The sequence below is a fragment of the Nilaparvata lugens genome, chromosome 5 (genome assembly GCF_014356525.2).
Source record: "Nilaparvata lugens isolate BPH chromosome 5, ASM1435652v1, whole genome shotgun sequence".
Lineage (NCBI taxonomy): Eukaryota > Metazoa > Arthropoda > Insecta > Hemiptera > Delphacidae > Nilaparvata > Nilaparvata lugens.
The window spans coordinates 46,809,911-46,836,829 of record NC_052508.1 but is presented as its reverse complement, the minus strand read 5'-3'; the positions used below and the strand labels follow the sequence as shown (position 1 = coordinate 46,836,829).

At 33.8% G+C, this 26,919-nt stretch overlaps 1 protein-coding gene across 1 annotated transcript; it reads right to left on the bottom strand.

The window, feature by feature from the left end:
- Positions 1-1,587: 1,587 nt before the first annotated feature.
- LOC111053684 (SAGA complex subunit spt3) lies at positions 1,588-26,502 on the bottom strand. The gene is made up of 5 exons (XM_039428447.1): positions 26,334-26,502; positions 25,988-26,206; positions 11,137-11,359; positions 9,259-9,508; positions 1,588-1,971 (listed from the first exon to the last, which is right to left on the bottom strand). The coding sequence occupies exons 2-5, from the start codon at positions 26,193-26,195 to the stop codon at positions 1,837-1,839; spliced, it is 816 nt and encodes a 271-aa protein (XP_039284381.1). The 5' UTR covers positions 26,196-26,206; positions 26,334-26,502; the 3' UTR covers positions 1,588-1,836.
- Positions 26,503-26,919: the final 417 nt, after the last annotated feature.

Below are 26,919 nucleotides of genomic sequence, written 5' to 3'. Positions count from 1 at the left end.
TGCCGAATGATGCAAGTCTGGAGCCGGCTTTATGTTATGTAAGTCCTTGTTATTAATATTGCGAATCAATAAAATTAGAAGAAATTGAATTACTCATGACTATAACGTGGACCTCATTATAGTATAATGCGCTTGGCCAGTTGAATGCGCCTACTATGTGACGCAGTAATTCTCCCTAGGGCTCGAAATGTTATTATAGGAGGTGTTGTAATAGACCGACATTAGACCAAGATTGTAGATATCAGGTTGGAATAGGAAGCTCCAGAATCTATATAATAAGAGAGAGTAGGGTTGTGTTTGTTCGCATCAAAACATGTCAACTTGTGGATTGCATACCGGAAAAACGAAAATGATTTAGATCTCCAAATTTTGCACATAGATTCTAAAAATATCAATCTCGTGCACCTGGAAGCCCAAATTTTAATTTTCCTTCTAGATTTTTCAGAATTAATGTTTAAATTTCATTAATGGTACATTCGATTTCATTAAAAAATCACCAAATCATATGGTCGAAATTAAAAAAGAAACATCTGTTTCTATATTGCTTTCTACCTGAAAAACATAGTTTTGAAACTTCGTTTTCCTGATGCAATGTTTAGGCCTACACGTGGCATGGATTATTAATTTTTCAGCTAGAACAATTTTTTGAGACAAAGTGCTAAATAAACGTCTACAGTTTCATCAATGCTGTATCGGCAATATGAAAACGCATGCAGTTAATAAGTCTTTGAATGAAGGTGTTATTATTTACATAAAGAAATTATATTCTTCCATTTTTATTTAATTAAAATTTCAAAATTATTCGAGCCCTGATAGAATGACTGACTCACTGTACAGTCAGTCGAAAATTTTAATATTGGAATGAGGGGTATTTTGGCAAGCTGAGCAAAAAAATAAGGTCATATGCACCTTTTCGTTCTATCTTCAAATGAAAAATGAGTTTTGTGGGTTGTCAAAACTCCCTCAGAAAGGGAAACTATTCAACTCATTATATCTTTAAGTAAAATAACAATGATCATCCATCCATGTATCATCTTCTATACTATAATAAAGGAAAGAACTGGATTATAAACGTAGCCTATACAGGTGTAAAGTATAGGGAAATTATGTTTGACGCATTATCACGTCAGAACTACTGGACTGATTAACTTGAAATTTTGCATATAGATTCTTGCTTAACCGAGGGTGGTTATAGACCAATTTTAAATTCTTCAAGATTTGATTACATCAAGTTTTCAGTTTGTCAAGTTTTCAATTATTTGTCATGCTTCCAGTTTGTATGGAAGCAGCAGAAGATTTCTCTTAAAAGGGAAATTAGAAGATAGGTATGATTGGGGATCCTTTTCGAATGATAAAAACAGGTTTTCCGTCACACCCAAATTTTTTCCGCCATTTTGAATCCAACTTCTTTTTTTAATTGGAAGGGGGTCATACTGATTCACTTGAAATGCAGCATATAAATTCAACCGAGGATTCTTATAGGCCTATTTTGAATTCTTCTAGATTTCATTACGTCAAGTTTTAAGATAGACCCTTGCGAAGCACGGGTTACCTGCTAGTGTTAAATAAATAAATAGTCTTGCAAAATATTTCAAACGTCTATAAACTATAATGTAAAAATACAGTAGCAGTGAAATATACAAAATATACAATACATTATTACAGTCAGCTGTTTCCGTTAATTAAAACTTAAAATGCTGTAACTTATTATTATGAGGAACTAGTACTAAAATTTCCAAGATTCAAATCTCAGCGTAAGCGAAGAGAAAATGTCCTACGTTACAGGATTTCCAAATTTCTGTATGACACACTTCTGGAACGACTGTGGAACACGACTTAGCAAACCATTAGCTTTTTATCAAGGTAAGAGGTAGTGGACCTTGTGATAGTTCCGAAAGGCGAAAGTTGATTGGAGAAAAAACGACGGATGACCTCTTTGATCTCTTCTGGAGTAATTGGCAATCTGTTCACCTAAATAAAAAAATGACATGACATGTTTTTATAAAACACATTGTTTTTCAGAGTAATTCAGAGTTACTGTAATTCATTTTGCAAAATTCATGTGATAAAATAGTAAGTATTATTTATAAATCAACATGTAAAATATAAAATGTAGATATAACTGTCTTTGCAATATACAGATCCCCATAATCGGACCTGGAACTGTTCCTAACTGATCTTAATCAGTCCTTATAGTCCAGTCAAGGAAAGATTATAGAGGGAAAAGTTGGGAAGACAATGTTTGACCCCGCAGTTCTGTTTGGGGTAGTTACGAGGTAAACATATCAAAAGTCCCCACCCCTACCCCCTGTGCTAAGGGGGTGGGGGTGGTTTAAAGGTACCATTTTTTGGTTTCTCGCATAAAACTCAAAAACTATGTATCCTAAGGACTTGACTGTCATTATAACAAAATTTCACCCCCTACATTGAAGCTGCTATAACAATGAGAGGAAAACTTGGAATAGTGAAATAATACATCATTTCAAAGAGAATTCAATGCTCGACAAACCTACGATAAGCATCAGTTTTTATGATGCATTGTTGGAGAGGTATAAGCCCTGAAAGAGCAAAGCATTGGATAAAAACCTGTTATTTCAACAATTATACACCTTCAAGAGCGAATATCTCGGGAACTGTTGGGAATATCACAAAATTCCACTGAACAAAGTGTAGAAAACTTGGCGCAGTTCCATCAGGGGGCGCACCTTCTGATTTAGAAATAAAAGAAATAAGTAACTCCTTCAACTCATTTTTTTCAAATGTAGGTGCTGAATTGGCTGATGCGATTCCTGAAAGGGGCCCTGAATTGGTAAACGTTGATGATTACATTATTAATTCCACTTTCAGACTGCAACCACTTGACGAACAGGACATCCGGGAGATCTTGAGGGGGATGCGTGGTGGCTCTGCTCCAGGGTTTGATAACATTGAGTCAAAATTCATAAAAAACACATTGATGTGGTGATCGAGCCTCTTCTTTACATTATTAATGTCAGTATTCGAACAGGCCAGTTTCCAAGTGCTTTTAAAATTGCAAAAGTCATCCTTATTTTTAAATCTGGTTCTAAACATCTTATAAGTAATTACATACCTAATCCTATGCTAAGCATATTTTCAAAAATCCTTGAAAAAGCAGTGAAAAATCAAATACAGAATTATTAAGAAACAAATAACATCATAGAAAATAATCAATATGGTTTTAGAATGGATAAAAATACATCACATGCTCTGTTTGATATAACAAAGGAGATCGTGCAGAGGGTGGAAGATCGAAAACGTGTTTTTATCATGTTTCTAGATCTTGCAAAAGCATTTGACTCTGTGGATAGACTGAGGCTTTTGAGAAAAATGGAGTGCTATGGAATCAGAGATTGTTCATTGAAGTGGTTCGAGAGTTACTTCCAGAGCAGGAAACAGTCAGTTTACATAAATGGAATTGGTAGTGACTCTATGCAGGTTGATTATGGAGTTATACAAGGAAGCACACTAGGTCCCATACTCTTCCTAATTTATATAAATAATATAAGTAAATTGCAGTTGAATGGCAAATTGTTCCTATTTGCCGACGATACCGCATTGGTTTCCTGTGGACGAACTTGGCAGGACGCTTTCAATGAGGCCTCAAAAGACCTTTTTCATGTTAAGAAGTGGCTCGATCAAAATAATCTTACACTCAATGTTGTTAAAACCAAGTTTTTGCCAATATATTTTCTGAAAAATAGTATGCCAGTTCAAGAGTGTCGCAAGCTTCACTCATGTGATGACCACCTGTCACTTACCTGTAATTGTGACACGCTTGAACAGGTTGAAAAATACAAATATCTTGGTGTCTTCATAGATTGCAGGCTTTGTTGGACTCCTCATATTGAATAGCTCAAATGCCGCATTCGTCAACTGATATAATCCTTTCGACAGTTTAGGGAAGTTCTATCAATCGAGAAGGACTTACTTTGCCTATTGTCAGTCAATTATAAATTTTATGGAATCCTGGCCTGGGGTGGAGCATCCTCGTTCACTTTGAGAGCTGTCGGAATTGCTCAGCAAGCAATCATAAAGACCTGCTTGAACCGGGATAGTCGCTCCCCGACAGAACTGCTCTATTAAGAATTTCAGGTCCTTGATCAATATATTGCTCATAATTTATCATTGTTCAGGTTCTAAATTTTATCTTGTGCCATGTTAAAGCTGCGTAATAGTTATATTGTACTTATTCAATTCAAACATCTATACTTTCTTCACTAAATTTAATTTACTTTTAAATTTTTCAAGTTATATTGTAAATATTTATTATTCTCTTTTTAGTTCCAAGTTATTTTTCATTAGAACTCTTTCCCCACACACAGACTTGTCTATGTGGGGAAAATTCTCAAGTGTTTTATGTTATTAGTACATGTACTACTAATGCATTTGTAATGATTTTGTGAATAAACTCAATTTGAATTTGAATTTTCATTCCAAAACGTAAGCTACTTTCTGGATAGCCCTCGTATCTTACATTCCCTCCAAATAAGACTGGTCTCCCAAAAAAATTGAATGAACTGAGAATTCACTCATGCGGGGGCTGTTCTGTCTGTGATTGTCCAATAATAAAATCGGTTACAAACACTAGATTTCTGAGTATCCTGCTGGATTGTCATCTGATTTAATTATGTATACAAATTATGACCTTATGCCGTAGGTTAAGATACCCGTGGTATAAGGGCTCACGCAGGTTGAAATTGTTCTTATTTTTAAGAATACATTGAAGAGGGCTCTTGGTGTACAACTTTCTCAGAGTTAAAACATTGAAATCAATAAAAATAGCGTTACTTGGGTCTCGTCTAGGTTTGGATAAAATGGCCCTAATTAAAAACTTTTGGACGACGAATAATTTATTGGAATGAAGGTTTTTAACTTCTTAAGGCAGTTCAAGAATGCAGGTGTGACACTATATCGTCAGGTAGACCTACATATTGCCCAACAGACAGGAAAAATACCAGACTTGAAGTCGAAAGATTTACACAAGATATTCAAGAGGCAGCTTGGGGAAGTACACCATGCACAGTCCAAATAAAAAGGCCAGATGGAAGACATTGTGGCGAATTATATAATATTTGCCACCTGCGATTAACAACCTGTTTTCAACTTGCATTAGTTTATTTATGAATTGTATCAGTTTATTTAATATCTTCTCAGTTAAATTTTGTCATCTCTACATTGAAACATCTAAATTCATCCAGTTTCATTTAACCTATTTTATAATAGGAAATTCAAAAACCAAATTTCCTATATTGGTGACCCCGACGTGATGGACAGCAAGCATTTTTACATATATTTCTCGTGAGTAAAGTTGTACCTAGATAAGTACCTAGATAAGTTACTTAAGCTATCCACTACGATGTATGAAGAACAAATTTCTGCTCGACGTGAACAGTTTACAATTCACAATTACAGTTCATAATATTACAGCATCAATTGGATAACTTTTGCCGAGAATTTAAAATTCTAAAAAATGTATTTTTAAAACTTTTATTAACCTATAAAAAGATAAAATTTTGCATTGAACACTTTCAAGTTTTAATTTCTACAAAAATGAAAATTACACCTCTGAAGAATGAATCAAGTAGTGAACAACATAATAAAAAATAAAACACTTTTTGAATACCGCCAGACATGTAGACTGGGAGAGAGCAATATTTCTTGATGAAGCATGAATACGGTAAATGACAGTACTATGTAATTCAGGAATGGGAAAGAAGAGTAGACATTCAAAGATAAAACACTTGGTTCATTTACTGATGCTTCTAACCACTCAGTTGGAGAATGATTACAACTGGTTAAAGGCGTATGGCAACCTCTTGCTTTCTTAAAAAAATATTTTTTAAATGAAGTTACTGACCAGTATACTATGGCAACCTCTTGCTTTCTTTTCAGAAAAATTATCTTTGAAAAAAGTTGCTAGCCAGTATACTATCGCAAGCTACTTGCTGTTGCGGCATTTTTGCAACCGCTTAGAAGGACATCCCTTCACTATCTGCACAGACCACAAGCCTCTAGTCTATGCTTCCCAACCAATCAACTCCACAAACTCAACCAGTTTTATTTAACCTGTTTCATCACAGGAAATCCACAAACCAAATTTCCTATAACATTACCCTCAGTGTATTAGATCTCATCCATGATAAGAGGTAAGCTAGGAAAAAGTGGCAGAGAACAAGAGATCTTTGAGACAAGACCCATTTAAACTTTCTTGTTCAAAAAGTAAGAGATGGGATTAAAAACCATAAGGACTCGGGTACAAGCGAATATCTCAGAAATCTGGGCAGTGACAAAAACTATGACTATCCACTCTGGAAGGCAGTAAAGTATCTGAAGAAACCATCTGTACAAGCTACTCCTATTAGGGGAAACAGATGGCGATTGGGCTAGAAATAACAACCAGAAAGCTAGGAGATTTGCTGAACTCTTGGAAGAGGGTATCACATAAACCAACTGGAGAAAAGTGCGTAAATGAGGATGAATTTTGAGCAGAAATAGGGGACATTCCAAAAGTTTTGTTGTATGAGCTGAAAGTTCTTATCAGAAATATAAATTGCAAGAAGGCTCCAGGATATGACCTTATTACTGGGCAGTGCTCAAAAACTCCCGAATGAAGCCTTGAAAAAATTGAGGTACATCCCAAATATATGGAAGGTTGCTGAAGTCATAATGATTCCAAGAACAGGAAAACCATCACACGAGGCTTCATCTTATAGACCAATATCTTTTACCGATTTTGTCAGAAATATTCAAGAAAGTGCTACTTAGGAGACTGCAGCCAATAATTAAAACAAGGAAGCTAGTTCCAGATCATCAATTTCGGTTTAGAAGTAAGCATTCAACGATCCAGAAAGTCCACAGGGTGACTGACATCATCGAGAAAGTTCTTGAGGAGAAAAAGTTCTGTGCAGCCGTCTTTCTTGATGTAGCTCAGGTTTGATAAAGTATGGCATGAGGGTCTGAACAGAAAACTCCAGAGAATACTACACATCCAGTATTCAACAATATTGATATCCTACCTATCGAACAGTACTTCAGGGTGAAACAAGAAGATAGCTACTCGAAGTTAACGATAATTGAAGCAGGAGTGCCTCAAGGAAGTGTTTTGGGGCCCATTCTCTACCTGCTTTACACAAATGATATTCCTGTACCAGAAGAAACCATGAGAAAATGAAAATAATCATTTTTTCAATCGGTTGAACGGTATTAGAATCAGAAGATTCTACAAGATACGCCACTTTGAATATGCGAAAAATTAGTGATATGTTAATCATTATCACAGTCTCTCCTATTCAAAGTGGCGTATCTTGTAGAATACTTCAGATAAAAATCCAAAAAGTAGTCAAGGTTGTAGAGAATTTCCTTTTTTTCGCTCCTATAAATTTTTCTTCTGATTCTAATACCGTTCAAAAGTTACAACCAATTGAAAAAATGATTATTTTCATTTTCTCATTTTTTCTTCGATTTCACTGTTATTCAAATGTCTCTAAAACGAGTAAGATACATGATAGAAACTTGTGATTGGTATCAAGTGAAATATAATTGCATGCTCTATAAGCTACGTTGCCTCAAATTCATCTTGCATGACTGTTTATTATCGAAAAACTGTTGAGACTGTGAAAATGAGGAAAATATCGCAAATTTCTTGATTTTTTGAAACAAACTTATCTTACTTCAAGATTATATTTTTACAAAATTCATTCACCTTACATGAAAGAGGAGTTTCTGTTCTTCAAATCAAGACCAAGTAACATTTTTTATCATTTTGGGCTACCGAGATACACAGTTTTGAATATAGAAATTGGGCATTTTTCTGTGTATTTAAATATGGGCTAAAATACACTAAGAGAGGAATTTTTTATTTTTTCATCAAATTCAAGTTATGATACATTCGAGCTAAGAAGAATGAGCTGTAGAACAAGGAGATCTGACCATTCTGTCAAAAGTTATGTGTTTAAAGTTTTGATCCTTGAGGTATCCTTATGGATGCCCCCCAACCCGGAAATAATGGAATTAATTGTATCTAACGGGTGATTCTCATAGAAAATATCCCTCTTCTGATGATTTCAGCCGAAATATGGTGTTTTTTGTTAGGAATGCCTTGAAAAGGTATTATAATGAAAAATTTGTATTTTTACTGAATGATTTGTTTTCTATTTTTGGGTGTCCACCCCCCTCCCCCTCTACTAAATTTGAAAATTCCCAAGTAATCCTGTTCAGAATTAATTGCTCTTTCACGTGATGTGTGGTTTTTCATCATTACTAGTGAAATATCCAAGTTGTATAGAGTGAAAGTGGTGAGTTTGCATAATTTTGAAAAACCCTTAAAAATACCCCTTTTTTGAAAATTCGTAGCTCCGGAACCAAAAACGGTAGAGTCCTGCGCGACCACTCAATTTATTGGAAATTCTATTTTCTTTAATTCTGCCGGGAATGATTTTTCTTGAGAAACTCAAGGTTTTCGAGATTGAATGAGAAATTCTAAAAAATGTCCGAAATTTTTGGGGTTTTTGGGGGTGAAGCCGCCCTCTAACGTGTCAGCAAATTTCGGATTCGGATCCAGCGCCCCAAAATACATATAGAACCGTCAAGAAAAATTCTTTCGGGGCTGTTTCCTGAAAAACGACTATTTGACTGGACTACTATGAAGCACCACCTACATGACCACCAAAATGTTGAGGCAATCCAGCTTTTGTTCAACTCAACATTGACGATCTGGTGTAAACCTCCAGGAGTGCTTAGTGAAAGTGAAAAAAATTAATATATCAATTAAGTACAGTGATTATGAATAATCTAATTTAAAACAAGGAGAAGCTATTACAAGATTCTTCTTGTAAAATGACTTGAAGTATTAATTTAGGATAAAAAAACTGATCGTTAGTCCTAGTACTAGTAACAGTTAAATTCAATAAAAAAAGTCTATTCATTTCCAAATTGCTCTCACAAACTCGAATAAAATTTTGTGCAAATAAAATTGGGAATTTATCACCAATTATCAATCATTCACATTATATAAGGAATTATTCATAAATAATTCATCAAACAACAGTATTGACAGAAATGAAATCCAATAACTTTTCATTCGACAAAATATAAGATAAAATTGATTTTTGGTACTATATTATTTGGAATTTAGTTCAATTAGAGAATATTTTTGGTAGTATATTAATTGGACCTTAGTTTAATTAGAAAATATTACAATCATAATAACAGAATTATCATTTATTATACGATTCCTACCTTATACAGTACTCTCGCTCTACTGAACAGGTCTCCAGGAGTCATTGACTTGTCTTGCCGCACAAGCAGAGCATAATCTATCACAATAGCAATTGTTTCTTTAGCCAAGAAACTGATGAAGTCTTCAGTATTTGCCTTCAATTTGGACATAGGGCCCGGTGCGACTCTCTTCAGCGCATCCCACAGCTTCGGCTTAATGTCTTTGCGGAAAAACGACAATGATCTTGATGCTACAAAATCACCGTATTCTCTGGAAAAAGATAAATATTATAAAATCTATTTTACTAGTGAACCCCTGGGTTGAAGAACTCGCTCATAAACTGTTGTATTGATGGAAATCCAGAACTTGTAATTATACAGAGTTGGTGATAATTATTATTATGGAAACAGCAAAATTTCTTCTAACAAGTATGATATGACAGTAGGTTCCAGGAGTATCCTATTCCAATTGAAAAAAGACTACTACATCACAAGTAATATTATTAATTATGCTTATGTTATGGACAGACAATAGATAAGCAGACAGACGTTAACGGAAGCGAGTTAATATTGAACTTATAAATTAAATTTTGTGCATTATTGAACTGTCATGGTCTCGGCGCATAAAGAACAGTCTGTGTGAGAACTCCCAAATAGCATAAGCTTTTTTAAATGAATGGAAAAATTACAGGTATAGCATGCAATGAATTCCAGCTGACTGAATGATAAAACACAACAATTTTTTCTCATGCACTTTCAATGTTATTTTTATATCCTGAAAAAGGACGAAGGAGTGAGTCAATTTTGTTGTCCAACTAACTAAAATACAACCAACAACCAACTAACTAAACCTGTAAAAAGGCTAATAAATTTAAAGCTGATTGATCAACTTTTTAAACGTTTTTTTCAAAGTTATTGTAGAACATACAAACTGACGGCCAACGACTTTGGCCTTGAGTGAGTCAAAAGTGAGAACTCGTAAACGCTCGTTCAATAATAAAGGAAAGAACTGGCGTACACACGTACGGGATAGGGAATTTACGAATGACGCATCATCACGTCTGAACTACTGTACTGATTAACTTGAAATTTTGCATATAAATTATTTATTTACTAAGGATGGTTATAGGCCAATTTTCAATTCTTCAAGATTTCATTACGTCAAGTCTTTTACTTGCGGAGCACGGGTTACCTACTAGTATTCAATAAAATAAATTTGTGTCCTTTTAGAAACTGTATTGTATGAAGGACGCGAAATGAGATTTCCATGGTTGGCTTCATTCAGTTGACAAAATTATTCATTTATTATTTTAATGGATAATGGACGGATATGACAAATTCAAGTTCATAAGTGCTTGTGTATTGGAACAGCAAATTAACGTCGTCTTGAGTTTTTCCAAAAGAACAAAATATTGGTTTATGGTTTTATTAATTCGAGTTTACACAGAAATAAATTTGTTTCTGCATCAGCAACCTCAAAATTGACTAATATATGATAGTTGAATAAAATGAATTAATAAATATTTTAATAATTTATTTAAATTAAATTAAATTAAATTAATGTAATTATTTCATCCTGTTTTCATCTGATGGGCTACCGTAGCAGAAAAAAATGTATTTTCTTTTAAGTTACAATTTAGTATGCTAAGCTTATTCATAGAGCGGAGCGGCCTTACTCCTCTGAGTTTTCTTTAGTTGTTTTATTAGGAGTAGTACACACCAATCGGGCGTATGCCTAGGGATCTAGGGATGCCCACTTTTATTTCACATTTTTATATCTTTCTTTATTATTTTGTATTGTTTGTTTGTGAAATAAATGAATTGATTGATTGAAAGTCAATATATCTTGGATATACATGAAAAAGGCTATCAAATCAGGATGAGAATAATTCATTTTACCCATTGCTGTAGCTGAGGTTCTCAGAAATAATGTCACTTCTGACTCGTCTTTCCTTTAACGTATAATCGTCATCAGCAGAGGTATCACATACGCCTGTAACGCCAATGGCTTTCAGAAACTGCAAGCAATTGTCTTTCCTTTTCAGAGGTTTCGCCTTGATGTGACCGTCCTCACCGACCGTCTCTGACTCAGAATTACGCCAACTCTTCGAATCTTTGAAATCTGCAACAGAAAGATAATGGATGAAATAACTAAGATTATTTCAATTCTTCTTGCAAAAAGAAGAATGTCAATCAATCGAAATCAATTTATTTGCCATAAAATACATTACAATTATATGAATTGTCCTTTAAATACTATTTGACTTTGAAAATAATATTTCTGTAATAAAACACAAATGTCAATCAAATTAGTAAATAGAGAAAGCAAAACATCAAGCTTTTTTATCAATTCGTGGCTCGACTAGCACAAGTTAAGAACTTGTGCGCTAGCCGATATAAATTATGCAGATATTTGTAAGACAATAATATAATTACCAAACAAAATACATTATTATTAAATTTATTCGGGTATAATAAATTATAATAAAATTGAACAATAATTGATTTTCGTTGTAGAAAACTCATATCTAGTGAATAGTCCCGATTTCAGTGAAATAATGTAATATAATGATCATAATAATAGTCATAATGATAATCTAATCCTATAGGCTATTAAAAGAGAAGTAATAAATAGGTAAAGATGGAATCTGTTTTGATCGAATGAAGTAAAAGTAACAATGAGGTGGTCCATATGGCTAGAAGTAATGGAGGTAAACATTTTTTATTTATATTCCTAAGTCAGAGAAAATCATTTCTTGAACCCACTTATCTAATTCCTTAGCTTTGGTTTTAGTGATTCTATTGATAATAAAGGACGTTGGGATTTTGTTGATGAGGATTTTGCTATAATAGAACATTTGATGGCGATTTACTGATAAAACTGTCCTGCCAACATTGTACAAATTTGTTCCAGATAGACGTATATTATATGGTGTTGTGTGGATTGTAAATTGATCTCTATTTTTATTGATGAATAGGATTATGTTTCTCGCATAGGTCTGTCGCAGTGTGTGTACTTTCAATTCATTGAATATGAGTCTGCTGGGATATAGTCTAGGTCTCCCTAAGGCGGCTCTTATAATATGCTTTTGTAGAGTGAACAATTTTTTACAGTGAGTGTTGTAGGCTGCACCCCAAACTTCAATAATATATTGGAAGAGGGAGTGTGTATATGCAAAGTATATTTTTCTAATAATCTCTATGTCTTTAAGTTTATTTAATCTATAGAATACGTTGATAAGATATTTTAACTTGGAGCACAAGTGATCAATATGTTTGTTCCATTTTAAGTGTTGGTCAACTATTATACCTAGATATTTTATTGATTCAACCTTCTCTAGAATTTAAAACTGATTGATTTCATTATTGCGTAAATTGTTATTTTTCATTTTAATATCTAGAGCTCTTGGGGGTTGCCCACTATTGTTAGGCGAAAAAGTTATATATTTAGTTTTATTATTTATGTTCAGTGTTAATATGTGCTCCTGGAGCCATTTACGGATTTTTTCCAGTCTAAGGTTTGCATTTTTATCGTATCTTGCCAGTTATTTCCTGTGAATATGAATGTTGTATCGTTTGCAAAGGATATGGTTGAGTAGTTATCAGTGTCTAATTTTAGGAGATCGTTTACATACAAAAGAAATAGAATAGGGGATAATATGGTTCCTTGAGGCAGTCCAAAACATGTTGAGTTTGTGATGTTTGATTCATTGTTCAATGTGAGGCATTGTACCCTATTTTCTAGGTAGCTTTTTAATAAGTTGTTTGCTATACCTTCTGACGTTATTCTTTATATTTAAATAACGATTAGCCTCCTGCTTGGCATCAGTCGGTAAAGCATGAGATTTGATATAATCATATAATTAGGTCGTGGTTTTTTAATAGGATTCAGTCTCATAAAAATCTTGATAGGCCTAGGTATGGGCTTCTCCTATAACTCTTGTAATTCAATAAAAAATAAATATATATAAATATGATACTTATACAATAGTGTTGAGGAATAATAAATAAATTGCACACCATAAACGTTTCATACATATATTACCAAATAATGCAAAAAATAAATCGAGGCAAAAAATATATAAAGAGCAGTAGAAAAATATAATATAAAAATAGAACAATAATTGAAATCAATAAAATATCACAGGCTAAACTTTATATTCTAGATTTATGGCACGAATCATTACCATGTGCCTTTATCTTAAAATCATATGCATTCTTTTGCATGTAGCTGCGATATGCGCTTGCTAATACTTGTCGACTTGGACAATTCAATTAAAAATGTGTGCTTTAAGATCAGCTTGATAAATTAGCCACTAATAATCCAAATATATATATATATTAAAATCTCTAGTACTTAGTAGATTTCTTTGTATCGAATATATATTTTTATCTCAGGGTGCAAGATTCGGCACCTGACGGAATAGGTAGAGCCATTCATCTAGTGAATTAGAGCTATAACAAACTATCGCAAATTATACTGCAAAAAATTAAATATCATATGTATATGTTTTAGTAGCCTAGATTTTATACTTCTTTGATTTAATAGAAATTTCTGAAATATTGATCTATATTTTTCTTTCAATAAAATACCTTTAATACTAATTTTACTTGCGCAAGTATTACTCTTATTAATTTCTTAATTTATAATAAAAACCCTTTCGACGAGCTAGCTTTGATTATTAGATTAATTCGAAGCACTAGGGCGCCCATCACTAATTCAAATTTATCACTCACGTGTCGAAATCTTCTTGTAAGCCGCCGATGTCGATCCAACTCCATGTGGTCCGGGAATATGGTAGCCGGAAACGTCTCCTCCAAGGGGTTATAAATTTAATTAAAAATGAAAATGACTTCTGCTTCACAATAGCATCACGAAGTCTTTTAAGAAATTTAATAATTTAATTTAACTTTAACTTTTACAAAATCATTATCAAGGTACTACGCTCTAAAATATTTGGGGTCCTCTCCTGGTGGCATTTGGTTGGCGAGTGCTGGTTCTCCTTTCTCAATTTTACCAATCTTATTTCCGACTTTCAAATTAACATAAAATTTGAATATCTTAGTCCTCCGCCATTTAGGGTCAAATAGATCTTACAAAAAATATCAAAATATTGCTTAGATTGTATGATTAATAATTTCTTTGCTTTCGAGCCATATCGATAACATAGACTATACAACAATTCAACATAGATTCCGAACATTTATAGAAATATATATAAATATTTTTGAATTGGCCTACAATTGCCGCCTATTAACTGCCGTTTTACTATTGGTGCATGCAAATTTTATTCGGTATTCATGCGCCTGGTACCTCTTATTTCCTGAATACATTAAATTATTTTTATTTGGTTTATTTGTTATGCTCTTTACATGCTAGCTAATATTCTATACATTAATATTAATTCCATGCTACCTAATAATTAGCCACGTGATCAGATGTTTTTTCACATTGCACACCATCTGATTGCAATAAAGCTCTGCCAAGGGGTTTTGGTCAGATTCTACGTTTCTCGGTTTGATCGATCTCTAGGTCACCAATCCGTGAATACATGTGCCTAACCTCAATCTTCAAATATTTTATATAATAATCTATTTATGAGCAATAAAATTCCTTCAAATCCTTTTTAGGTTTTTGTACCATTTAGCCAGAACAAGCTGAGGCTATCTAATCTTAGTTATTATCTATTTGGCGATATTAGCCAGTTACTTTATTTCCAGACCTATTACTATTTCGGTTAGGGATTTTTATCTACCCAAATTTGATACTTTACACGCGCCCCTGGGTTTGAATTCAAAATATTTGAGAATCACAATGTTTTTAATGAAAACCCACCCTTCAATACATCGATATATACTATACTTTATTTATAAATTATACTCTCATACTTCTATCACAGTTCGCAGACATATTTGCTGCATCTCCTTTATACCTTTATCAAATACACTAACAAATTCTCCTCCTCAACACACATAAAATATCATAAATATAAACTTCTAAACGCACTCCTCCTGATAACACTTAAAACATAATATTTTTAAATTCGCCGCTTGCAGGGCCGCCAACCTAACTACACACATTTCATGATTCTCACAATCGATTCCTTCTAGACAATAATTTTGATTCACAAAACTTCTGGGCTTATATCTTATAGTATTTCTTAGGTCTTAATATAAATAATTTTCTATACATCAGGTACAATACTTTTCTTTTGCTGATGGCTCTTTGGTTTTTTGGTAGCTTGCATTCACTTTAGTTTTTTTTCAGGTAACAAACGTGGCATAATTAAAAGTAATAAATATAAAACATATAAATAAATATACCGACATTAATAAATATAATAAATAACAATAATAAATAACAATTTTGGGGTTACCATTCTTTTTCATAATCATATGTTTACAGACATTACATATTTGATTCAGGTGGCCTTGCCCAGCTGGTCACTGGCTCTACAGAATTTGCTGTCGAATTTCATAATTAACCTAACTGCTGCATTTTTTCTCTTTAAAGGTAATTTACAAATTTTAAATATACTATCCCCGCTTGTGTCCTTTTTTAGTGGATGTAGCTAATTTAATTACACATTTAAAAATTATTCTTTTTCTTATTGCAGACTTCTAACGGCTGGAAGGAATTAAAACACTGGATTGTTGCCATGCGGTCCTATGCCAAGATTAAATTTATTACGAAAGGTTAGTAATTGGCTTGATAGTGGTGTTTTCCTTTGATTTCTTATCATATTATTTCAAATTCTGATATTATTTCATGTAGAATTGTTGTGGTCTTCCCATATCTTTTGACTTTCTGCTTGTAGATGTTGCTGTAGGCCGTTCGGTTATCTGCTGTCCGGTTGTTGTTTGTTGAGGCTGTCCTAATTGATAATTTTTTCATCATAAATTTAAAGCCCTTGTATCTCGTGTATTCCTTTAAATAATTCCAAGCTTCATTTATGATAATTCCTTTTAATCCATTCTTTTTCCAATCAATCTGTACTCTTAACTCATCCTTCCTTTCATTATCATTTAATATTCTTGATCTTGGTTCATTATAATTTAGTAGGCTCACAACAATAACTATTTTTATAATATTAACTTTCCATTCATCAATACTAGATTCTTTTAATAACCACAATATAATATTTTCCATCATCTCTACAACACAGTCTTTTATTAATATCACAGCCATTATAACAAATATTACACACCATAACAAAACATTTATCATCTCTTTAATAGTATTATCTCTCATCATATAATATCCAGGTACTTTCACTTTCTTAATATAATTCCTTATTGCTCTTGATTTTATTAACCACTTTCTGTCCATCAATATCCACAAGTAATCCATTCCATTATTATCCAGGCATGATTCCATATTTGTTTCGTGAGCAGCTCCATTTTTAATCCATTTCTTTGGCCCATTATTCCGGTCACATCGTCGATCATCTTCCTTAAAACGAATGTGCCGCGGATGCATGTCGTCGGTGATCTCTTCCTGTCCTCCTCGGTGTCGGTCCGGTGTCCTCTTCGGGCGTTTGAACCGTGCATGCGGCCGGTATGCGCGCGCGTGGTTCCTCCTTCGTCGCTTCTTCCGCCTCCGAGCCTTGCGATGCATGTTCTTACGGTCCTGTATGCTGTCCTCCTCGTCTTGATACCGGTCGGGTGTCCTCGGGCGCTTGCGTCTCCGGGCCTTGCGGTGGTCGCTCCTCTTGTCCGGTAGTCCGTCCTCCCTGGTGTCATCCTCTTGGTCCTCTATCCTGGGTTCCTTGGGGTGCCTTGGTGGGGTCGAATGATGCGCGGGTGCGGCGTGCAGATACATGGTGGCGGTCTCTGGATATGCGGGCTGCTCTTCCTGCGGTGATGGATCGTCGGCGGGGAACAGGATGCTCAGTAGGGATTGATGCTTACAGCTGGTTTTAATTGCATGTTTGGCGGCGGTTTTTTGTAGTAGGCTGTCTTGTATTGGCTTCGGTTCTTTTAATATTTTCGGTAAACTGTTCACAAAGGTGGTATATGAGGCTGTAGTGTCTTTATTTTCTCTATCTATTTTTTCTGAGCTTGTGTGGGTTGTATCGGGGTTATCATGCAGACATAACTGTTTAGATGTAGTTTTCTGTATATCTGGTGGCGGGTTGTTGGGTGTTGGGTTCTGTGTTTTTTGGTGATTTGATCTGGACGCATGCTCTAATGTGTAGTTTGTACTTATTTGATGAGGTGGCGGTTTGTAATTTCTATTATAATTATTCTGAGTGTAATCATTATTTGTGTTAAATCGATCATGGCCATAATAATAATTTCTTTCATAGGTTTGCTGTGGATAATGGTTTGTTTGACAATTCTGAAAACTTCTATTATTCCAGCTGTTATTTTGATTATGATTATAGCGGCATTTAAATTGAGGGGTAGATCGTGAGCAATCATATGGTACTGATTCATAGTTTTGGCTGGTATACTGATTACTTTTTGAGTTATGTTGATTCTGTGTGTATCTTTGGTCTGATCGGTGGTTTGACATTGCCATCACAGACTGTATGCCATATAAATGATTTATCAGCTGCTTGCAATCAGTAATGGGTTGTGTGGCGAGTGCCATTCTAACTTGATACGGTAGCTTCTTTAAAATAATACTTGCTAATGCCGATTCATTAATGGGCTCGCTCAATTGAGAATTTTTAAACTGTAGGGCAGTGACGAAAGTGGTACATGCACCGTCTAAATTAGGGTTGAAATCGCATGATATAATGTCCGCTAGCACGTCCAACTGTTTACTTCTGCTCCAATACTGTTCCAGGAAGACAGCTACAAACTCATCCAATGATGTAAATTCATGGGCTCTACTCCAAAAGAACATCAGGGGTTCGCCAATCAATAAACTAGTCAAACGAAGACGCCAAAAATTCCAAGAGGTGGGTGTTAATGATTGAACTAGTTTTATCTGATCTATAAATTCTTTAGGTTGGAGATAGCGGTCTGTATTGTCAAAACGGCCTAATTCATTGAAACTGTGTAGTGAATCAAACGTTGCTATGGGAATAGGCTCTATATTCTCGTGCGGAAATTGATGTATTTGACTTTCAAGTTGTACTATGTTTTGATTTATATCAGAATTTGGGTGAGCTATTTCATGAATTTGCGAAGTGTTTTGTGCTGGTAGGTTATCTATTCTTTCGTTTAACTCACAAGTGACAGTATCTATTTTTGCTGTTAAATCGGTTGTAATTAGTTCTTGATTTTCAGCGGTAGATGCTGATATTGTGTCCGCAGTTTCCTTACCCGTTCTTACCGATGTATCCTTCAATGATTCCCGCATTTCCTTCATTTCCGCCTTCAAGTCCTTCATTACCATGGTCATTGTTTTTTCTAAACTATTAGAAAATGACTTGATCATCCCCTCTACTATAACCCTTCTTATTGCTTCTTGGGAGACATTTAACGGTTTATTACTGTTCACAGGATTCTTGGCGGTGATTGAAGAGATCTGGGCGTTGGACTCCATCGCGCCCCCCTCAGCGTTGATCTCCGCTACTATCGCCGTCTGCAGTGTGTCTGCTACCTTACTTTGCATGGACGAAAAGAGACTCATATTTTAAAAATGGATTAAGTGTCAAGTGTTTGTTAAAAAGTGAAAGTTTTGGCCAACAAGGCATTAATAAGGACACAAATGAGGATAGGCCTATGGACATTACAAGCCAGGTAACCTATTTATTACTTAAGCTCTTATAATATAATAATACTATTCATTGATTTCTGACTAGCAGTTTAGGCCCATAAAATATAATAGCTCTCTCTATAAAATATATTTTTTACAGTAATAATGATATAAAATTTTCTTTAAAACATATAATTTCTTTTTATTTAAAGCTATTGATTCCCCAAAAAGTAATACAAATTTCACTTCGCCTGTTTTCCTCAAAACTCGTATAAGTTATCTATAATTTTCAATATGGTTATTGACTTAATTTCAAATAATTATTCAATGAGCTCGGCTCTCATCATCAGTCCCACGTTGGTACGGCATGTTTCTCTGCCGTATCCGTGGCCTATCACGTTGGGCGACATGTTTCTCTGACGTTATTCTTTATATTTAAATAACGATTAGCCTCCTGCTTGGCATCAGTCGGTAAAGCATGAGATTTGATATAATCATATAATTAGGTCGTGGTTTTTTAATAGGATTCAGTCTCATAAAAATCTTGATAGGCCTAGGTATGGGCTTCTCCTATAACTCTTGTAATTCAATAAAAAATAAATATATATAAATATGATACTTATACAATAGTGTTGAGGAATAATAAATAAATTGCACACCATAAACGTTTCATACATATATTACCAAATAATGCAAAAAATAAATCGAGGCAAAAAATATATAAAGAGCAGTAGAAAAATATAATATAAAAATAGAACAATAATTGAAATCAATAAAATATCACAGGCTAAACTTTATATTCTAGATTTATGGCACGAATCATTACCATGTGCCTTTATCTTAAAATCATATGCATTCTTTTGCATGTAGCTGCGATATGCGCTTGCTAATACTTGTCGACTTGGACAATTCAATTAAAAATGTGTGCTTTAAGATCAGCTTGATAAATTAGCCACTAATAATCCAAATATATATATATTAAAATCTCTAGTACTTAGTAGATTTCTTTGTATCGAATATATATTTTTATCTCAGGGTGCAAGATTCGGCACCTGACGGAATAGGTAGAGCCATTCATCTAGTGAATTAGAGCTATAACAAACTATCGCAAATTATACTGCAAAAAATTAAATATCATATGTATATGTTTTAGTAGCCTAGATTTTATACTTCTTTGATTTAATAGAAATTTCTGAAATATTGATCTATATTTTTCTTTCAATAAAATACCTTTAATACTAATTTTACTTGCGCAAGTATTACTCTTATTAATTTCTTAATTTATAATAAAAACCCTTTCGACGAGCTAGCTTTGATTATTAGATTAATTCGAAGCACTAGGGCGCCCATCACTAATTCAAATTTATCACTCACGTGTCGAAAATCTTCTTGTAAGCCGCCGATGTCGATCCAACTCCATGTGGTCCGGGAATATGGTAGCCGGAAACGTCTCCTCCAAGGGGTTATAAATTTAATTAAAAATGAAAATGACTTCTGCTTCACAATAGCATCACGAAGTCTTTTAAGAAATTTAATAATTTAATTTAACTTTAACTTTTACAAAATCATTATCAAGGTACTACGCTCTAAAATATTTGGGGTCCTCTCCTGGTGGCATTTGGTTGGCGAGTGCTGGTTCTCCTTTCTCAATTTTACCAATCTTATTTCCGACTTTCAAATTAACATAAAATTTGAATATCTTAGTCCTCCGCCATTTAGGGTCAAATAGATCTTACAAAAAATATCAAAATATTGCTTAGATTGTATGATTAATAATTTCTTTGCTTTCGAGCCATATCGATAACATAGACTATACAACAATTCAACATAGATTCCGAACATTTATAGAAATATATATAAATATTTTTGAATTGGCCTACAATTGCCGCCTATTAACTGCCGTTTTACTATTGGTGCATGCAAATTTTATTCGGTATTCATGCGCCTGGTACCTCTTATTTCCTGAATACATTAAATTATTTTTATTTGGTTTATTTGTTATGCTCTTTACATGCTAGCTAATATTCTATACATTAATATTAATTCCATGCTACCTAATAATTAGCCACGTGATCAGATGTTTTTTCACATTGCACACCATCTGATTGCAATAAAGCTCTGCCAAGGGGTTTTGGTCAGATTCTACGTTTCTCGGTTTGATCGATCTCTAGGTCACCAATCCGTGAATACATGTACCTAACCTCAATCTTCAAATATTTTATATAATAATCTATTTATGAGCAATAAAATTCCTTCAAATCCTTTTTAGGTTTTTGTACCATTTAGCCAGAACAAGCTGAGGCTATCTAATCTTAGTTATTATCTATTTGGCGATATTAGCCAGTTACTTTATTTCCAGACCTATTACTATTTCGGTTAGGGATTTTTATCTACCCAAATTTGATACTTTACAACCTCTAATACCACATGTATTTAATTTGTTTAAGAGAATATTGTGAGGAATGGTATCAAATGCTTTTGATAAATCCATAAATACAGCTAGGGTTTTTTTCTTGGAAATAAAGTTTTCATAGATAATAGAATTCAGATGTATTACTGCATCTTTGGTTGATTTTTTAGATTGGAAGCCATATTGATTTTTGTCAATAATTTTATGTTTGATCAAGAACTCCATTAGTCTGTTTTTTATTATTTTTTCTAATATTTTTGAGATATTGCTCAAGAGACTGATGGGTCTGTAATTTTCTGGTAGCCTCAAATCGCCTGATTTGGGTAAAGGGATTATTCTTGCTATTTTGAATCTTTTAGGGAAATAACCATTACTTAAGCATTTATTTATGATATGTTCTAAAGGCTTGTTATGTGGGGTGATATTTTTTTCAAGATCAGACCCATCAGGTTATCAGTGCTTGGGGATGATAACCTATTATTTTTCAAGCTATGTATAAGGCTGCTTATTTCATCTACATTCGTTCAACTTCCTGTTTGACCATACCGAGAAAATATTGTCCAACAGTTAAAATCGAAATATATTTTTAAAAACTTTTGCGAAATGAATGCCAGCCACTGAGGACGTATTGGGTCAATTTGTGTTTCTATTGTGAGATTCATAAATATTATAGTCAGCAACTGATTAACATTGGTTTGTTTTCCTTGTCTGTATTTAGACTCACTAGGTATAGCTTTCTCAGCAGTTGAAAATTTGATAAGAGCAAAAAATGAGTAAAATTTCTAGAGAAATTCATATTTGATGAATTTCAGTTTTAATCAAAAATATCTTCCGATTGTTACAATTCGAAATCCCTCTGAACGTAATTTTATGCTCTACAGCCTGAGACCAGGTAGAGAGCTCTATCTCATGTAGCTTTCCAGGTACACCTGCTAACAATGCTCCTTGTAATTTGAAAAAACACCTAATTTTCTGAAGGTGTCTTTGTGCGCCAACTTACAAGGAGCATTGTTAGCAGGTGTACCTGGAAAGCTACATGAGATAGAGCTCTCTACCTGGTCTCAGGCTGTAGAGCATAAAATTACGTTCAGAGGGATTTCGAATTGTAACAATCGGAAGATATTTTTGATTAAAACTGAAATTCATCAAATATGAATTTCTCTAGAAATTTTACTCATTTTTTGAAAATTGTAACTTAGTACTCATTAAATATAGAGAGCTTCGAATTAAGAGGGTAGGCTGATAAGTAATGCCCACATCCTTGTGAGCACAAAACAAAGAGCCCTCAGAAACGAGTAGGCCTACTATACACGGATCCTCTACACAGCTGCACAGTTTGAAGGTGTTGCGTTCATCCAGTTTGGTTTGTCAGTGAGAGTATGGCGTCGTGTTCTGATGTTATGTCAACGCGAATTAATCTACAAGTCTAACATTTCCACCTAAAATTGAAAATAAGCTTGAAATCCGAGAAAATGTGATTATTGAATTGCAAACTGTTGGTTCTATTAGATCATTCACTACGAAGAGATAGCAGACCTCGTGTGTCTCCAGCGTTATTGACCTATCACCAGCTGTCTCATATCTTTGAATAGTAGACTTGAGATGCGCGAGTACACTAGCGTCAAGTGATCAGTTTTCATAACGGCAAGGAAAGTTGTGTGAGTGCGCCACACCAGATTTTTACTATTCAATATCCCTTTGGGCGTAATTCCGTGCTCTACAACATAAAACCAGGTAAAGCGCCTTATCTCGTATAGATTCCAGGTACACCTGCTAACAATGCTCCTTGTATTTTGAAAAATCCTTAATTTCATCTTTAACCATAATCACAAACTTCATTGTCCTTACACTGATATCTCGCACAATGATATAGAATAGAATGACTGCCTTTATTTTTGACCTAGGAGGGCGAAGTTAAGCCTAGTCGGCCCTTTCTTACACTTAACCCTCAAATACAATACTAAATTATAATATAACCACAATACTCAGTAAAAGAGGATGAAACAAAAAAATATTTTAAATAGAAAAATAATAATAATAAGTGCAATAGATTCTCATGCTCAATCTTTTCTACTTGATTTTTTTTGTTTAAATTGTATAATATGAAGGCTGATAATTGAAAATCTAAAATCAAACTTTGCATAGATGGGGCAAAGCTCCTGAAATTTTTACAGATATAGGACTTGTTGCAGTTAATAGAGCTTGTCAATGACTATTTCAGGTATGAATTTGATCAAAATCGTTGGAGCCGTTTTCGAGAAAATCGCGAAAAACCCTGTTTTTGACAACATTTTCGCCATTTTAGCCGCCATCTTGGATTGCATTTGATCGTGTCAGATCCTTATAGTGTAAGGACCTTACGTTTCAAATTTCAAGTCATTCCGTTAACTGGGAGATGAGATATCGTGTACGCAGACGCACATACACTCATACACACACACACACTCATACACACACACACACACACACATACCCAAAAAACACTTTTTTGGACTCAGGGGACCTTGAAACGTATAGAAATTTAGAAATTGGGATACCTTAATTTTTTTCGGAAAGCAATACTTTCCTTACCTATGGTAATAGGGCAAGGAAAGTAAAAATCGGTAGAAATTGTTGATTAAAAACTGAAACTCATCAAATACGATTTTTTTCTTGAAATATTGCTCATTTTTGAAAACTTGTAACTCAGTACTTATTGAAGATAGAGAGCCCCGGATACACTCGATGTTCAGGATGATTTAATTTTATCCAGAATTTTATAACCTAAAAAATCTGGTGTGGTACACTCACACAACTTTCCTTGCTCATTGATCTATAAGCCTCATTAACGAGGATAATTTAGGGGGATAACATTATGCCGATTGGCGGCTAAATAATTAAAACTACGATTATACTATTGTTATTGTGTTCAGAGTACATTTTCCTTTGTTTGAATAATTATTATGAAATTTGAGGATTTTTTAAAAGTTGTCAAAACAGCTGTTCTACAAATAAAATATTGACATGTGTTCTTTTGAATAAACTGTTCTACCTACCTACCTCACGCACGAGAAGGAGGTTACAAAGTAAATTTCTCAAGGATGGGGTTAATTTTATTCATCAAGGAGGAGACTCATGCCAGTTAATAGAGCTGATATAGATATATAGCTAAACAGGGTATGAATTTGAAAAAAAATCGGTCGTCATTTTTGAGAAAATCGTGATAGAAATTTAACAAAATACATTCTTTTCAGGAATATTACGGAGCTCTTGCAATTTTCCCAGAAATGAGACTCATGTCAGTTGATAGGGCTTATAAATAGCTATCTAGGGTATAAATTTGAAGAAAATCGTTAGAGCCGTTTTCGAGAAAACCGTGAAAAACATGGTTTTTTAGTGATTATCCGCCATTTTGAATTGAATTTCTTAATGTCAGATCCTCATGGTATAAGGACCTTAAGTTTAAAATTTCAAGTCAATCGGTTAATTAGGAATGGAGTTATCGTGTTCACAGACACACACACACACACACACCCACACACACACACACAGACCAACACCCAAAAACCACTTTTTTGGATTCAGGGGACCTTGAAACATATAGAACACATGAAATTAGGGTACCTTAAATTTTTTAGGAAAGCAATACTTTCCTTACCTATGGTAATAGGGCAAGGAAAGTAAAAAGTGGGGGAGAATAATTTTTCCATCCGATGTCTGGATTTGGCGGAAATGGCTAAAAACTGGTAAATGAACCGAAAATACAAGGTTTTTGGGCCACTATGTATCTAGCACAAGAATATTTTGCATGCAAATCTTCTCTTATAATATCCAATATTATATTAAGAAATCAGAACTACAATTTATATAGAAAGCACCAATGTATAAAGTGACTGGACTATTATTGTACCTACTTATAACCAGACTTGGACCTCTAACATTAGGCAACACAACTGTAATAAACACGTTTTAAAAACTGTGGTTTTTGCCTTTTTTGGTTTATCCGATTGATTTATACAATTGAAAATTGGACGCCTAGTGAGATCTAGGTTACATAGTTTATGACCTGATATTATTCAGTACTGTGGCCTAATGTTGTAACTAAATACTAAATTGTACAATAACATTAATCTTCTATTCCGTACTTATTAGTTATTTTCTTTTATTCTGCTGAATATTCAAATAAAGAGAAGTAGCTAAGTTCATGCAATCAAGTGGCTTAACTATTTTTTTAAAACAGTTTTCTCTATGAAATTAATCAAAAAATTTCATTACCTATCACCTATTCTGCTATTTAGAACCCAGAAAATGATTTTCAACAGTTTTAGGAGAACAACTATTAAAGTAGCAAACTTTAAACTTGTTCTCCAATTCAAGTACCCTTTATTGGAGCCACTGATCAGATAAAATTTAAAAACCTTATTCAGAAATTAGAATCAACTTTCCTTTATTTTTCAGCCAATATTTCAATATTGACACCAATATTAAAAAAATTGGAACTCGTCTTGACCATCCCTAACAAAATATCTAGTTGGCAATGTGGTATGTTGGTGTCATCCCGCGGCCCATATATTACAGAGTCTTCTATAAATAACCTTAATGTCACAGTCTGTAATAGAAAAATAATCATTTTTAATCCTAAAGAAAGTGAAGATTATTAAGCTTATATAAAATTACAAATGAAATGGTTTATTCTTATGTATACGAACCTATAATATTCAAAAGTCTGGTCAGCTTAGCTTTATCTTTCCTCATGACAAAAACAATATCTTGCATTTCTATCTTTGAAGAGTCTCGTCTCATTGCTATTTCTTCAACTTGATCAAGGAGAACTGCCATTTGTTGAAGTAGCAGGGTTTCAATCATTTTTGCAGTTGTAAGAAGAGGCTTACTGCAATCTCCCAGTCCAAATAGCATGCCATGTATGACTGAAAAAAAACAATAAGATAATAAAAGTTCAAAAATCATAAAACTTTTGCCAAATGAAATATTTGTTCAAAAGCTATAAGAAGAAACAAGGTAGATACTATGAGGAATTTTATCTAAAGATGATACCTTGATCTGATAAAAGATAGCGGAACAGTGGAATGTTTCCAATAAAGTAAATTAGCTACAGTATAGTTTTAGTTGAGAAATTTGACAAAAGGATTTGAAATAAGCTTATATTAAGAATATAGATGACTTTTTGTTCAGAATACATCAATCACTGGATGCTAATAAGAAGGCTTTGGGTATTTTTATCAATTTCCAAAAGGAATTTGATAGTATAGATCACGATATCCTGTTAGATAAGATTTGATATTATAGATTTAGAGGATCAGCATTCAAGTAGTTGAAATCATTTAAAACCGATAGATTGCAGTTGACAGAAAACACAGAGGATGGAAAACAGAAAATCATAATCATGAATATAGATCGAACATTTTTCACTTGAGCAGAGCAGTATCACAGGGCTCAACATTGTTTTCACTTTATATAAATGACCTTCCCAGGAATATACCTCCTGCAAGCAGCGTTCCCAGGAATATACCTCCTGCAAGCAGCGTTCTCTTTGCTGAGGATGCAAACTTACACAGTTTATTCACATTGTTTTATTTTTTGCCACTGTTTATCCATACGACATATATAATTATATTGTTGA

What these genes read in the sequence shown, in the direction of transcription:
- LOC111053684 (XM_039428447.1), bottom strand. Translation starts at nt 26,195, where the DNA reads ATGCTATTTGGACTGGGAGATTGCAGTAAGCCTCTTCTTACAACTGCA. An exon ending in CAGACTTTTGAATATTATAG is followed by an intron (nt 11,360 to 25,987) that starts GTTCGTATACAT and finishes TTTCTGTTGCAG; the next exon opens with ATTTCAAAGATTCGAAGAGT. An exon ending in AACCTCAGCTACAGCAATGG is followed by an intron (nt 9,509 to 11,136) that starts GTAAAATGAATT and finishes ATCTTTTTCCAG; the next exon opens with AGAATACGGTGATTTTGTAG.